The 14,482-nt window shown below is 41.4% G+C and overlaps 1 protein-coding gene across 1 annotated transcript in view; it reads left to right on the top strand.

Moving 5' to 3' along the window:
* The window catches only part of ATP10B (ATPase phospholipid transporting 10B (putative)), a 129,537-nt gene that overhangs the window by 15,610 nt on the left and 99,445 nt on the right, over positions 1 to 14,482 (top strand). Inside the window, exon 3 of the mRNA XM_047782200.1 lies at positions 5,183 to 5,387. Coding sequence (XP_047638156.1) covers positions 5,183 to 5,387 — 205 coding nt within the window. The remainder of the gene's footprint in view (positions 1 to 5,182; positions 5,388 to 14,482) is intronic.

Raw genomic sequence — 14,482 nt, 5'->3', positions numbered from 1 at the left:
GAGTAGCCCTCACCATAAATAAACAACCATCGTCATCAATATCATCAAAGAAACTTGCATTTATTGAGTATTCACAAAGTGCACAGCCAAGAGCTCAGCCCCTGGCAAGAGTCATGTCATTAATCTCTTTGATAACCCTCTGAGGCAAATACACATATTACCTTCAACTGAAGAAATAAAGTCTCTGATTGAAAGAAAGAAAGAAAGAAAGAAAGAAAGAAAGAAAGAAAGAAAGAAAGAAAGAAAGAAAGAAAGAAAGAAAGAAAGAAAGAAAGAAAGAAAGAAAGAAAGAAATAGAGTCTCTGAGAGGTTAAGTAATTCACCCAAGGTCACACAGGTAGTAAGAAGTGAAGCTGAGATTCAAGCACACTCTTAATTCCTGCATGGTATTTGTTCTCCCTGGCCTTCCCCTTTCACCCTGGTGTAGCAACACTGACCATTCTAAGCCTGATATTCCCACCTCCTGAAGGACAGCCCAGGTCAATTCATCTCCCACCCTGAAGGGAAGTCCCACAGACAACTAACCTTCCTGGAAAATCCCCTCTACTCATGTTCCATGAAGCCCTTTTTATAAAACCCAGGTAGTAGTTGAGAAATAGAATTTTTAGCACCCTCTCCTCCTCCACCACCCCCACTGCTTTCACCTGCTTCACCCCCACGGGATGCAGTTGGTTACAAACCTCTCTTGCTGTTTATTTACCTCTTAATAAGTCCTCTCTCCTTTTAGAAAGCTGTTTAGCCCTGCACCAATTAATTTCTCCCTGAGGCAGAATCTGCCAGATGGAGTCTTCGTCCCCAGCCACGTGGATTTGTCTTATTTTTAAACAGCAGTAAACATGCCACGAAACTAAAATTGCAGTCAGTTCCCAGGTGTGGGCTCACTGAGCAGGGAAGTGATTGGGAGCGTGTGGACACGTCCACCTGGGGCAGCTGTGCTGAACAGGCTGCATTAAACTAGGGAATGACTCCCTCGGGTGGCTCCTGGCCAACTGCTGGCCACATCTGGACACCCCTCAATGCAGAAGCATGCCACTTTTCCACCTCAGCTGGATTCAGCCACTCAGCACCCCCTCAGGCTGGACCTCTGGGGCTATGTACCCAGCCCTTTCCACAGCTCTGTTCCTGACTGTTGAAGAGACAAAGTGAGCCCCAGAGGATCAAGAAACCAGCACAGAGTAACCCAGTGCCAGAAGGAAATGTGGCTGTTGTCTCTTTTTCTTATCCCAAAATCCCTATAAAATCTGACTTTGATTCTCTAATGTTACTACATTTGGGTCAGTGTAAATATAATTCTTCAAATTTTGTACCAGCTAAATTATTAATTATGCCCCCTCCCCAAAATTTTAAGCATCTCCAAAATTTTAAACATCCCAAAAAATATGTTGTTCTCATATAATTCAGATAGGATGTGCACCTGGAGGTATGCGTGTCTCTGAGAAGCACAACCCAGAGATGGGCAGTCTCTGTTTGGGGGAGGTTAGCCTGCAAGGGGAACTTAGAGGGATCTTCACCACTGCATATCATCCTAAGGAAGAGAAGATTACATCTAAAGATGACATCTAAAGGACAAGTGATTCTTTGTACAACAGTACTGGACCTCCTTGGGATCCAATGAATAATAGAAGACAGAGACAAGTTTGATGTATAGCTTCTTGTGATACCTGTCATCATGGTGGGAATTGACAAGACAACTCTCCCTTGAGTGACTCCAGCCCAGCTCACAGAAGTGTCTGCTCACAAATATACATATACCATAAGCTCATCTGCATAGCCCTCCATCTTCCATCTCCTTAATAACCCACATACCATAATAAGCAGTAGAGTCCTTTATTAGGAGGAAGAATGAGATTCAGTGTTCATGGGTAGTGGTCATCCTTGCCTTTGGTATGTCTATGTATATATTATTCCCAACCACCTTTGCAAACCTTCTGAACCAGTGTGCTCTGGAAGCACTGGCAGACAGAACATTGCAGAGTCAAAGGTCTTCTCACTAAATCCAGTCTCAAATCCAGGCAGAATGCTGAGATGACAGCAATCAACCAGCAGTGGGCCATCCCCCAAGGCATTATCCAACAAGACAGAAGTCAAAGCGGGGAGGTAGGGAAGAATATAGACAAGTTGAATGATAATCCTTTGTTCCTTGGAGTTTTGCTGTAATATTTAAGAATTCTTTTTTTCGGAGTTCCCATCGTGGCTCAGTGGTTAATGAATCCGACTGGAACCATGAGGTTGCAGGTTTGATCCCTGGCCTTCCTCAGTGGGTTAAGGATCTGGTGTTGCCATGAGCTACGGCGTACATTGCAGACACTACTCAGATCCTGTGTTGCTGTGGCTCTGGCATAGGCTGGCAGCTATGGCTCCAATTCGACCCCTAGCCTGGGAACCTCCATATGCCGCAGGAGTGGCCCAAGAAATGGCAAAAAGACAGAAAAAAAAAAAAAAAAGCTTTTTTTCAAAATGCCCTCTCAACAAGGAAAAAATTGCCTGGAAATTCTCTCTTCTTCAGCATACAAGATTCCCTTTCCCTTGGAGAGTATGTGCCGTTCCAGTTCCTTAAAGTAGCCTTCCATTTGGACCTTTAAAAGGTGTTCTCAGGGCTGCTCTGAAGAAGAAAAAATTCTTCCCTGAATCAACAGACAAATGTTTTTCTTTCTTTTTTTTTTCCATCTTTTGTTTTTTTTGTTGTTGTTATTGAGGGCTGCACCCCTGGTACATGGAGGTTCCCAGGCTAGGGGTCTAATTGGAGCTGTAGCCGCCAGCCTACACCACAGCCACAGCAACACCAGATCTGTGACCCACACCATAGCTCATGCCAATTCTGGATCCTTAACCCACTGAGCGAGGCCAGGGATCAAACCTGCAACCTCATGGTTCCTAGTCAGATTCGTTTCTGCTGCACCACGATGGGAACTCCAGATAAATGTTTTTCTGAAATGGCAGTGAGAAACAAATCTGGGTGTACTGCCTTTATTTTTCAAGGAACAAAAGTAACAGCAGAGGAGAAGCATAAAACAAGTTGATGGAATGAAGACATGCTTAGAAACCTGTTACATTCTCCATTAAAAGAATTATCATTATTAAAATGCTGCAGATGCACTGCCCCCAGCAGTCTCAGAAGTGGTCTTTGGGTGATACTGCCCATGGATTGATTGAACAAGTGGCTACTTCCCTGTGGTCCCTAGAAAACTTCCATGGAACTCTGTGGGTCTTTAGACTGCACCCTAATTCTGATGTCCCTGATTATTTAAGAGGTTCTGATCAGATCTCTCCTTGGTTGGCCTTCCAAACGGAAGCACATCTCTTTCAGAACTGGAGACTCCTTTGAAAGAGTCTTTTATGACAAGAAAAATTGGATTTTAGGAAGGCTTGCTCAGGGTTCTCCAGGAGCTCCAGAGAAAGGAGGAAGACATCAGACCCTTATCCTCCTCAAGAACTTTTATAAAAAAAGAGAAAAGTGGAGTTCCCGTCGTGGCGCAATGGTTAACGAATCCGACTAGGAACCATGAGGTTGCGGGTTCGGTCCCTGCCCTTGCTCAGTGGGTTAAGGATCCGGTGTTGCCGTGAGCTGTGGTGTAGGTTGCAGATGCGGCTCGGATCCCGAGTTGCTGTGGCTCTGGCATAGGCCAGTGGCTACAGCTCCGATTGGACCCCTAGCCTGGGAACCTCCATATGCCGCAGGAGCGGCCCAAAGAAATAGCAAAAAGACAAAAAAAAAAAAAGAGAGAGAGAAAAGTGAAATTCCAGGCAACTCTCTTTCTCTGTGGAAGAGTGGTCTTGTCATGCCCAGGGCAGCTCAGATTCCAACAGAAACAGAAGCAAGAGCATGCCCAGTGACGCTCAGCATCAGTGGAGAAAAACAGCAAACATGATCCTGGCTGGGCTCAAAGGCATCCAGCTTCAAGCCAGTTAGGCTTCATTAAAAAGGCATGTGAAATATTGCTTTGGTCCCAAATCCCTCATTTAAAGAGGTACATTTCCAAACACAGCCCTAAACCGAAGAGCCCTCACCTCTAGGAGAGATCTTGAAACTGTGTCACATGGAATAATTGAGGGTACTTGGAAGGTTAAATTTGACTTGGCAAGTCTGGAAAGCTTTGCAGGACACTTGAGGAATACTTACAAATGTTTTTTTAAATGGTAGAAAATTAAATAAACCAGATTTCTCGGGAGAGCTGAATTAGTTCAATATTTGGCTAATTAGAAGGAAGAGTCTGTCAAGGGAGGGTTCTTAGAAATGGATTATGTTTCCCATGGGTGGGAGCAAGTCCTTTTGCTGAAGGTGTAAAAGCTGCTGCCTCCAGACCCCCTGAGAGGATAGAGTGGAATTTTTTTTTTTTTTTTTTGAGAAAGGATTTCCAAGCACTGACAACTGGGATTTGGGGTCAAGTTGGACCCAAACTTAGGGTCCAGCTCTGTTTTTGTTAGAGCTTGGAAAGTTTCTCTTGAACCTTCAACTTCCTCCTTGTGAAATGGGTATAACATCTACTCCAGCGGGTTATTATGCAAGTAAAGAGAGTAGTAATTAACACTAGTGCTTGGCATGGGAGAAATGCTAAATTCATAATTGATGCTGTCCCTGTCATTGCCCGAGCTTGAAAATTTTGGCCTGGGAAGAGAAAATGCATCATTTCCTCAGGTTTCTTTAGCCCTCTGACTTGGTGATCACTGTGGAGTGCATCTTATCAAAGTTCCTGGTGCATCTTCCTAATTTCCTGTTTTCTATTTCAGCGCTATTTCTATTTCTCACAGTAGGAAACGGTTTCTCCTCTACTCAGTCTTTGGTGACCCTGCTTTCTTTGGTGATAGCTGGGTATTCTAGGAAGTGATGGATATTAAAAATACAATAGTAATATGACTCTGTGTTTACTGTCTCCTTTAAATTTTTTCTTCTTCTGGGAAGCAAGGGCTGAGCACAGTACCCATTCTACACCTGGCTGTCAATGAAAACTCTACGTGGTCATAAGAAGAGATCTTTACTATACTAGTATGATTGTATAGATCATACTTAGCTTTTCTAGAGATTATGGTGGTGGTCTTTGGGGGCAAGGTAGAATACAGAGCAGTCTTGTGACAGGCTGACTGGGGAAAATTACATGCAAGGAGCGACCATTTTCTGACTCACTCATTAATTTCCTGGAGAACCTTAGCATTCACTCTGACTCCCGTCTTTCTCCTACCCAAGGAATGAGCAGAGCTTTGTGCAGAAATGCTGGAAGGACGTGCGTGTGGGGGACTTCATCCAAGTGCAGTGCAACGAGATCATCCCAGCTGACATTCTCCTCCTCTTCTCCTCGGACCCCAGTGGGATCTGCCATCTGGAAACAGCCAACCTGGATGGAGAGACAAACCTCAAACAGAGGCGTGTCGTGAAGGGCTTCTCACAGCAGGTAGGGTTGTTTCTAAGACCTTCAACTGGTAGGGCAAAGGGAGGAGGCAAGTCCACTCTACTGGGAAATCAGATTTAATCTGGTAGGTGGATGAGAAGCTCATAGATGCCTCCTTTTCCTGGGCACTTAGGTACACATCATCTTCCCAGCAACTCTCTGAGACAGACAGCATCCCCTTATCACAGATGGGGAAACTGAGGCTTGGGAAAGTAAGCACTGGCCAAATGCCTCAGAGTCCTTAAATGGGGATGTTCTTATTTCAACTGTAAAAGCCATGCTCTCTGCTCTAAACTGAAGAGTCTCCAATCTGCTCACTCTTGAGATCAACCCACATTTCTGTGCTTATCCAGTCCCTACTCATCCAGTCCAGGTCAGCTCCAGCAATATCTCCCCCCATGAATTCTCTCTACTTTAACTCCAGCATAAAAATAGCAAGGTATCAGTCACTGCATTTGCAGTTGGATATGCCTTACCTTCTCAACAGTACCATAACCTCTTTGAGGACAAGGAGCAACCATCAGCATTTTTATTTAGTGCCCACACTTACGTGGATGATACCTTGGACATCATGGAGAAAGCATTATTGTTTCACGGTTAAGAGCCTGGCTCTGGAATCTGACAGAGCTGCACTCAAAGCCCAGCCCCACCATTTATTAGCTGTCTCACCTTAGACATGTTATTACCTTTTCGCACCTTCATTCCCTCACCTGGAAAACAGGGACAAAATAGTGCTCTGTACATAGGGTGTTTCTAAAGACTGAATTGTTACTGAACCAAACTTGGGTCCGCTCACCCTTGGACACGAGAGCCAATCTACCAGGTTGCAGTGAAGGAAAGTGCAGCATTTATTTCAGGGCTCCAAGCAAGGAGCCCAGGGCAACTAGTGCTCACAAAGCAAAGCTTTTTCAAAAGCCAGGTGAGGAAAGGAGGTCACAGGGTGTATTACCAGCTCATGCATAATCCTGATTGCCTGATGGTGAGGTGACAAGGTGGTATCACAGGGGTTAATATTATCAGTCCTTAGGCATCAGAAGCCCTAGGGGTATGGGCTCTTGGTCATTAAGGAGTTAATGTCTTCCATTTTGTGGTAGTTTTCGGGCCTATAAAACAACTCAGGAAATGTGCATCAGATACTCTTATCTAGGTTCTTCAGACAGGATCCAAAGTAGAGGATTTGGGGAAAGGCCCAATAGGGTCCTGCTTGGTTATAAAATGTTATGTGCACAAATGACTTAGCATGAAGTTCAGCACATAGTAAGAGACCAGTCAGTAGTTAGCAGGAAGTATCAATGGTGTTCATAGGCAATATGTGTTGATTGAAACTGGGTACAATAATCTACTTTTCAATGAAAATTCCCCTTGAAACTGTTGATATTCCAACTACTACCTTTCTCTACCCATGGAAAAGCATGAAATTCTATCACTTCTCTCTACCCTGCCAGCCTGTGGCTGGGGAGGAATTGGATGAATCAAGGGATTTAGGAGAAAGAAGGCAAGTGCTTGACCCCTCAGAGGTCCTCCGCAGCCAGCGTTCAGTTATCTAGACTGAAACGTTTCAGGAGACAGTAACTCACTGTGCCTTGCTTTGCCTCTCTCAAAGCGCCAGATGAACAGTTCTCATAGAGTCACTTGTGTGTGATTGATTCAGGCCTTGGAAGTCTGTTCTCTCATCCTTACAATGGGAATGATAAGAACAGCTCCCCCAGAGTTCCTGCTGTGGCGCAGTGGGTTAAAAACCTGACTGCAGTGACTGGTTCAGCCCCATGGTTAAAGAATCCAGCATTGCCACAGATACTACGGCTCTGTTTCTGTCCCTGGGCTGGGAATTTCCGTACGCTGTAGGTGCAGCCATAAAATTAAAAAAAAAAAAAAAAAAAAAAAGAATTATCTCTCCAAAGTTGAGCTGTGAGATTCAAATGAGATGAGGAAAGTAAAGAAGGAAATAAAGGGTTTGCTGCATCACGGACACACAATAAATGGCCTATCACTGCCTTGGCTGCAGATCCTAGACTAGGAATGAAAACCACCATAACTACTTTGCTATCATCGTGTTGATACGGTCCTGACAGTGGCTCAATCCTCCCACTGGGGTCCAGGCTCTGTTGAACCAGTCACTGCCCTGGATCTTAGTGTCTGAGTTCTCTCTCCTTTGCTTGTCCTTGGCACACTCATCCAATCATCCTGGTGTTTACAAAAAGGCAGGGCAGAAGCTGGGTAAGCTCACCAAGCTATCTAGACACGCAATGACAATCTATTTCTTGCCTCAGGGCCCTGTGGCTGGCCCTCTAGAGCAAAGGTTTTCAAAGTCTTTTAACCATAGCTCACACTAGGAAGTATGCATTACACATGTATGTGCAAATATGTGTGTGTGTAAACTGCCACATCACTCATACTACATGCAAAGCACTCTGAGACTTTCTATTCTATTCAACTATGTTTTTTTTGGTGTTTTTGGAAGTTGAGAGCAGTGAAACTTGTGTTTACAGACCTCCCCTTCAGCTTGCCCATCCCAACATCCTCACCACAGTTCAAAGCTTTTTTACTCTCTCCTGGGCACTTATTTCGGTGTTGTTGAGTTTCACCCAGTCGCTTCTCTTTTTGCTGTTTGGCAGCAGCTCCCAAGCTGTTTCTTGTATATTAATTAGTCAAATAATTTGGGAATTGACTAGAATGAAAAGCCAGATGAAAGGGTCATTCACACTTCAGTGCTATAAACCAGCCAATTTAATAATGTCTCTCAAACTCTAACCTTAAATTCTCATAGGATATTAGTATAATGTTTCACAAAACAAAGCAAGAAAGAAAGAAAATTCAAGGCTTATTTGATCTTAAAATTTTCCAAAAGTCTCTATTCTATTTCAATTCTTTATTCTCCCCCGCACTGCCTAAGTATGCTTTTTCATTTCTAGAAAAAAAACAGTGGCAATAGTAATAATAATAATGCACTTTTTTTAAAAGCCCGTATACACGGAAGGTAAATGAGACACAGAAGGTAAACGAGGCACAGAAAAGTTGAAGTAACTTGTCCAAGGTCACTGAGCTAGGAAGTGTTGGAACCAGAATTCAAAGCCATGTTTATTCAACATCTCAATTCTTAATGTTTGCAGTGGTCTTCCTGGTCCTTTGACTCTCACCAGAGTTGCTTTCTTAAAAGCACACACTTACCATTTTCCCTATTTCTTTCCATATATAAGTAGCAAGTGGCAGGAAGAATAAAAGCAGGCTTAGCCAGATCCCCAGGGAGAAGGAATTTTAGCTGCTTTTTGCTACCTTGCTTCTTCCTTGTGTCTACAGTGCAAAAAGATTTCTGAATATGGATAGAATTCTCTTCTGATTATACTATAATATTTCTCAAATGCGTTGATGAGTGTTGCAAGAAAAATGCATGTTACAACATCAAATAAGATCAGAAGGTAATAGGTAACAAGTTTTCAAATAGCTGTACTGCAGCACTTCTCAGATACTTTAATTAGCTCCAAGGAGGAGAGGGGGCAGGTGTGTAACATTTCTAAATATTTAACCACAGAAACATTTTATTCCAAGGAATTTATCCCAGGTCTGCTGCCGGAGAGGTAGGAACACAGTTTAGAAATTTGCCTTAAATACATTGCGGGTGTTTAGAATGTATTGCAACCACTACAAGAAGAAAAATGTTCAAATACACATATATCCTTCCCCATTCTCATCACCAAATTATGATTCGCAGGGACTGAGTAGGGGTCTGGGTATGTATATCTTTTAAATGTTCTCCCAGATGGTCTTCATATGAACCTACCACCACTTCTTGAAAAATCTGCATAATAAAGGGAAGGTGCTTCTTCCAAAAATCACTCATCATAATAATGAGAATAAAGCCACCATCTATGGGCGTGTTCCATTTGCTAGTGCTTTTGTATGCATTGTCTTTCATCCTCGAGACCATTTTCTGAGATTAACATCACTATTCCATGTGATACAGGAAAACCGTGAGGCACAGAAAGGGCAAATTTCACCATTTGTTTCAGAGATTTTGAACACTTGCAAATATGGTTTGTTTGGAAATTTAGTATCTTAAGCAATTGTGGCTTTTACTAGCCTATTGTTGGTTATGAGATTTTCACTTTGCCAAAAGGGGGGTTTTACCGCAAAGATTTCTAGAAACTCTGAACCCCACACCGTACACTCACACCCATTTTGACATGGTGCTCTGTTAATTCAGAGTCGATAAGACAAACTTTGCCCCAGCTCCCGTAGATCAGCATTTTTCAAGGTGGTGTCTGCCAAACCCTTATCTCAAGTGATAGTTCTTGAAAAATGAGGTCCATGGTCAAATCTGATTGGGAGCCCCGTGTCCTGTGGAAACCTCTTGGAAGTTCCAATGTCTATGAAAGACGTCAAGGTCTCAGAGGAGACTTGGAGGGTGGAGGCCAATTAAACTTTAACACTGAACTTTCCAACCTTACTTAACCTTGGATCCTTTTTTAGCATAACAATTTTTAACCTTCCTGTGGAAATTTGAGGAACGTGTTAATCTGTGTTGTGTGGAACACACATGATTGCCATGAGAAGTGACCAAGAGGCTGACCATCCTCATGGCTTATTTGGTCCATTCTTCCCTTTCCTGTCTAGGTTCAGATGAAATTGTAAACATGTACGAGTTTCTCAGAAGGATATCCCTCCCATGACATGGCATGTCATTCTCAAGGTGACCAAAGAGTTAGTTTCAAAATCCTTTTCTCCAAGAAAGCAATTTGGACCATGTCTGGTTTGCGTTGTTTTTTTTGTTTGTTTGGTTTTTTTTTGATTATGAGTTTTGGTTTTTTTATTTCCCACTTGAAATTTTTATTGTTCTGGGCCATCTTTGAAATCGCAAAATTATTGACCTATTTTTGAAATATTTATTCCAATATCCGATTGCTGGAAAAACAGCAGAAAGGGAAGGAATTCAAAATTAGGATTAAACTAAGATCCGCTGGGTATGTGAGAGGATTTCATTAGCTAAATTGTAGTTTTCTCTTTAGGGATATTTTGATACTTGAAATCTCTTCTTTTTTCCTTTTAATGTTTTTATTATTAGTTGCTATGAAGAGTGACAAAAGTAAATTACATTATGAAAGTATAAGAAATCTTACCTACATCTTATAACCACTGTTTCCAGACTGTTGATCCTGATTCCTTTTTTCTTTTTTTTTCCCCACTCCTACATCTTGTGTTTTAATTTCATCAGAGTATAGTTGACTTGCAATGTTGTATTCATTTCAGGTATACAGCAAAGTGAATCAGGTATACATATATCCATTCTTTTTTTGCATATAGGTCATTACAAACTATTGAGTAGATTTTCCTGTACTATACAGTAGGTTCCTAGTAATCATCTATTTTATGCAGTAGTATGTTATGTTATTGACACCCTCCCAATTCCTCTCCCCACCCATGGTTTCTGCTATGATAACCCTAAGATGGGTTTTGAAATCTGTGTTTTGCTCCTGTTTTATAAATAAGTTCTTTTGTATCATTTTTATTAGAGTTTACATATAAGTGATATTTGGTTTTTTTATGTTTTTATTTTTTTTTATTTTCTTTTTTCTTAAGACCATAGGTGCAGCATATGGAAGTTCCCAGGTTTGGGGTTGAATCAGAGCCACAGCTGCTGGCCTACATCACAGCCACAGAAACATGGGATCCAAGCTGCATCTGCAACCTACACCATAGCTCAAGGCAATGCCATATCCTTAACCCACTAAGCAGGACCAGGGATCAAACCCACATCCTCATGGAAACTAGTCAGGTTCATTTCTACTGTGCCACAATGGGAACTGCTGTTCTTTTATTTTTTAATTTTTTAGAATATAGTTGATTTACAATGTTGTGCTAATTTCCATAGCAAAGTGACCCAGTCTTAGGTATATATATATTCCCTCTCTTATATTTTCTGCCATCATAGTCCATCCCAAGAAACTGGATACAGTTTCCTGTGCTGTATAGCAAGACCTCATTGCCTATCCATTCTAAATGTAATAATAATTTGCATCTACTAACCCCAAATACCCCATCTTTCCTACTCCCTCCCCTCTTCCTTTGGCAACCACAAGTCTGTTCTTCATGTCTATGAATCTGTTTCTCTTTTATAGATAGGTTTATTTATGCCATATTTTAGATTCTACATGTAAGTGGTATCACATGGTATTTGTCTTTCTGACTTACTTCACTTAGTATGGGACTCTAGTTCCATCCATGTTGCTGCAAATGGCATTATTTCATTCTTTTATGACCAAGAAGTATTCCATTATATATATGTACCACATGTTCTTAATCCACTCATCTGTCATTGGACATTTAGGTTGCTTCCATGCCTTGGCTATTGTGAATAGTGCTGCAATGAACATAGGAGCACATGCATGTTTTTGAAAATAGATTTGTCTGAATATATGCCCAGGAGTTGGATTGCTGGATCATATGGTACTTCTATATGTTTAGTTTTCTGAGTTTCCTCCATACTTTTTTCCACAGTGGTCGTGCCAGTTTATATCCCCACCAACAGTGCAGGAGGGTTCTTTTTTCTCCACACCCTCCTTAACATTTGTTATTTGTAGACTAACTCATGATAGCCATTCTGACTGGTGTGAGGTGCTACCTCATTGTAGTTTTTGATTTGCATGAAATCTCTTCTTTAAAGGGGTTTCCAGGATAGACCCTAATAATTTAACATCTTTTACTATTTTGGTAAATGGAACAGTTACCAAAGCCAAAGAATCAGAAATGAATTTGTCCAATTAGTATTTCAGAGCAAGTATCCTAGTTATCTTTTATCCAAACCCAAATCCTCCTGAAATGTGTGTCAGATCCTTTCCCAGTGACAAGGAACTTGCTACACCAAGCCAACATGGACTAGCCTCTTCAGCATTACCTGAAAGCTTGTCAGAAATGCAAAAGTTCAGGCCCTGCCCCCAGTGGTACCAGACTCTGAAGTTTAAGAAGAGGTCTGCAGGTGATTCCTGTGCACATTGCCATTTGGAAGCACTGGCATAGGGCATTGTTGATCAATATAATAATTGTGCTTATCTGTTTGATTGGCCACCTTAAAGATTCTTAATTGACTCTCCCTTTTAACTAGTTTGCATTTCACTGATAATTAGTGGTTTTAAGCCGTTTGCTCAATTAGCAAGTGCCATAGAGGCTGGGATCTTCTACCTCCACCAGGAATGTGTATACAGATTTTAACATATTTAGACAAATCACTTCACCAATGGAGCTGAGGTAGGGTAGGGGTTTATCATCATCCCTCTTCAAGGATGACGCATCCTGAATGAAGTAAAATGTTGCTGCCTGTCCTCTCAACTTGCCTACCCTGAGAACCAGAGAAAAATCCTCTTTCCTGGTGGATTTTATAATGGGACCTGTCCATAGGGGCTGTTCCCAATTTTCTTCAAGAATGATCCTTAGTCTTGCTACCTGTGGCCCACTGCTTAAATATTGAACAGAGATCCCATTTTCTAGAATCCTTTCAATATAAGATCTGTATAACTGTATAACAATAATATCATAGATAACTTGGTTGAGAACATACTGTGTGCTGTAAGCAGTTCTTCTAAGTGTCTTTTATCTATTATCTCTTTCTACTTATCATAAAAAAAACCCATGAGATACGAATTTTGATTATTCCCACTTGATAAATGAAGCAATAGTTCAATAACTCTGATACTAAAGGTCTAAGCATAGTTTTAAACTTAGGCAGAGTTTTCTTATTTTAACTTTTCATTGGTATTTTCTAGTCTATATAAAAGTAGGGAGAGTGATGTGATAAAATTTTATGTACCCATCACCTAATTACAACTCTCAACTCATTACCAATCTTGTTTTAGCTAGATCACCCCTCCTCTCTCTGTAAATTATTTTGAAGCATATCTTCAATATCCAACATTCCTTCTATAAATATTCCAATTTCTATTTCTCGAGGAGAGAATTTTTAATATACTGTTTTATTATCATCATGCCTAATATTGGCAATAATTCCTTGATCGCAGCTTTCAAGTCAGTATTCAAAATTTCCAGTTTGTTTGAATCAGGATCAAAATAAGGCCAAATACTGAGGTTACTTTTGTATACCTCTTGTACTCCATAGGTTCCCTACTTAGCTTTTTTGTTTGTTTGTTTCCCTTGCATATTTAGTCTTTGCTGCTGAATAAACCAAATTTTTTGTCCTATAAATTTCCCATAGTCTAGATTTTGCTGATTGTATTGTCTCCTTGTGGCTTCATTTAGTATTTTCTTATTTTCTTTTCTTATTTTTTTTTTTTTTGGTTTTTGTTTGTTTGTTTGTTTTTTTAGGGCCACACCAATGGCATATGGAGGTTCACAGGCTAGGGGTCAAATCAGAGCTATAGTCACCAGCCTACAAAATAGCCACAGCAACGCCAGATCTGAGCCGTACCTATGACCTACACCACAGCTCACAGCTGTGAGCTGGTCTTAGAGTCTTATGGAACCAGAAATTTCAATCCATCAATGCAATCCCCATCTCTTTTATCTATGTTTGGCTTTGCTCTCTCAAACATCTCTTTTATCTATGTTTGGCTTTGCTTCCTTTCACATGGAAGATTAAATGGCACCAATAAACCTATATTTATACTCTACCCCCAAAAAGGAACTGGAAACTTCCTTGTTGTCTGACTTGAAAAACATCCCCAGGAGAGGAGATGACTAGCCTGGCTGGTATCATGTGCCCTCTCCTAGACCAGTTAACCCTGGCCAGAGGGAAAGGATTCTGTCCTTGGTACCCTTTAGTTCAACTGCATAGTTTAAATGGGCCTACAGAACAGGAAAGCCCACAGTCAATATCCATTACACTTGTTCCACATCAGGGTGATAAAAGCCTAACTTAGCCATGACTAAGCAGGGGGTCCTCTCTCCTATAGCCTGTAGTGGCATTCCCTTTTCCCCCAAAGCCCTTTTTTTCTGCCTTTTCTCTACACGGTACCTGGAGCGAATCCCTTCCTTGTGCTCCCATAGACTTCATTCTTGCCATTCTCAGTCATTGCACTCACCCCCTTGTAGTTTATTCGCTAAATTCATTTACTCAGCCAATGCCTGATATGTTCCTTCTATTGCTAAACACT

The sequence above is a fragment of the Phacochoerus africanus genome, chromosome 1 (assembly GCF_016906955.1).
Source record: "Phacochoerus africanus isolate WHEZ1 chromosome 1, ROS_Pafr_v1, whole genome shotgun sequence".
Taxonomy (NCBI): domain Eukaryota; kingdom Metazoa; phylum Chordata; class Mammalia; order Artiodactyla; family Suidae; genus Phacochoerus; species Phacochoerus africanus.
The sequence above is the reverse complement of the archived record's forward strand: the minus strand, read 5'-3'. Positions and strand labels throughout refer to the sequence as shown.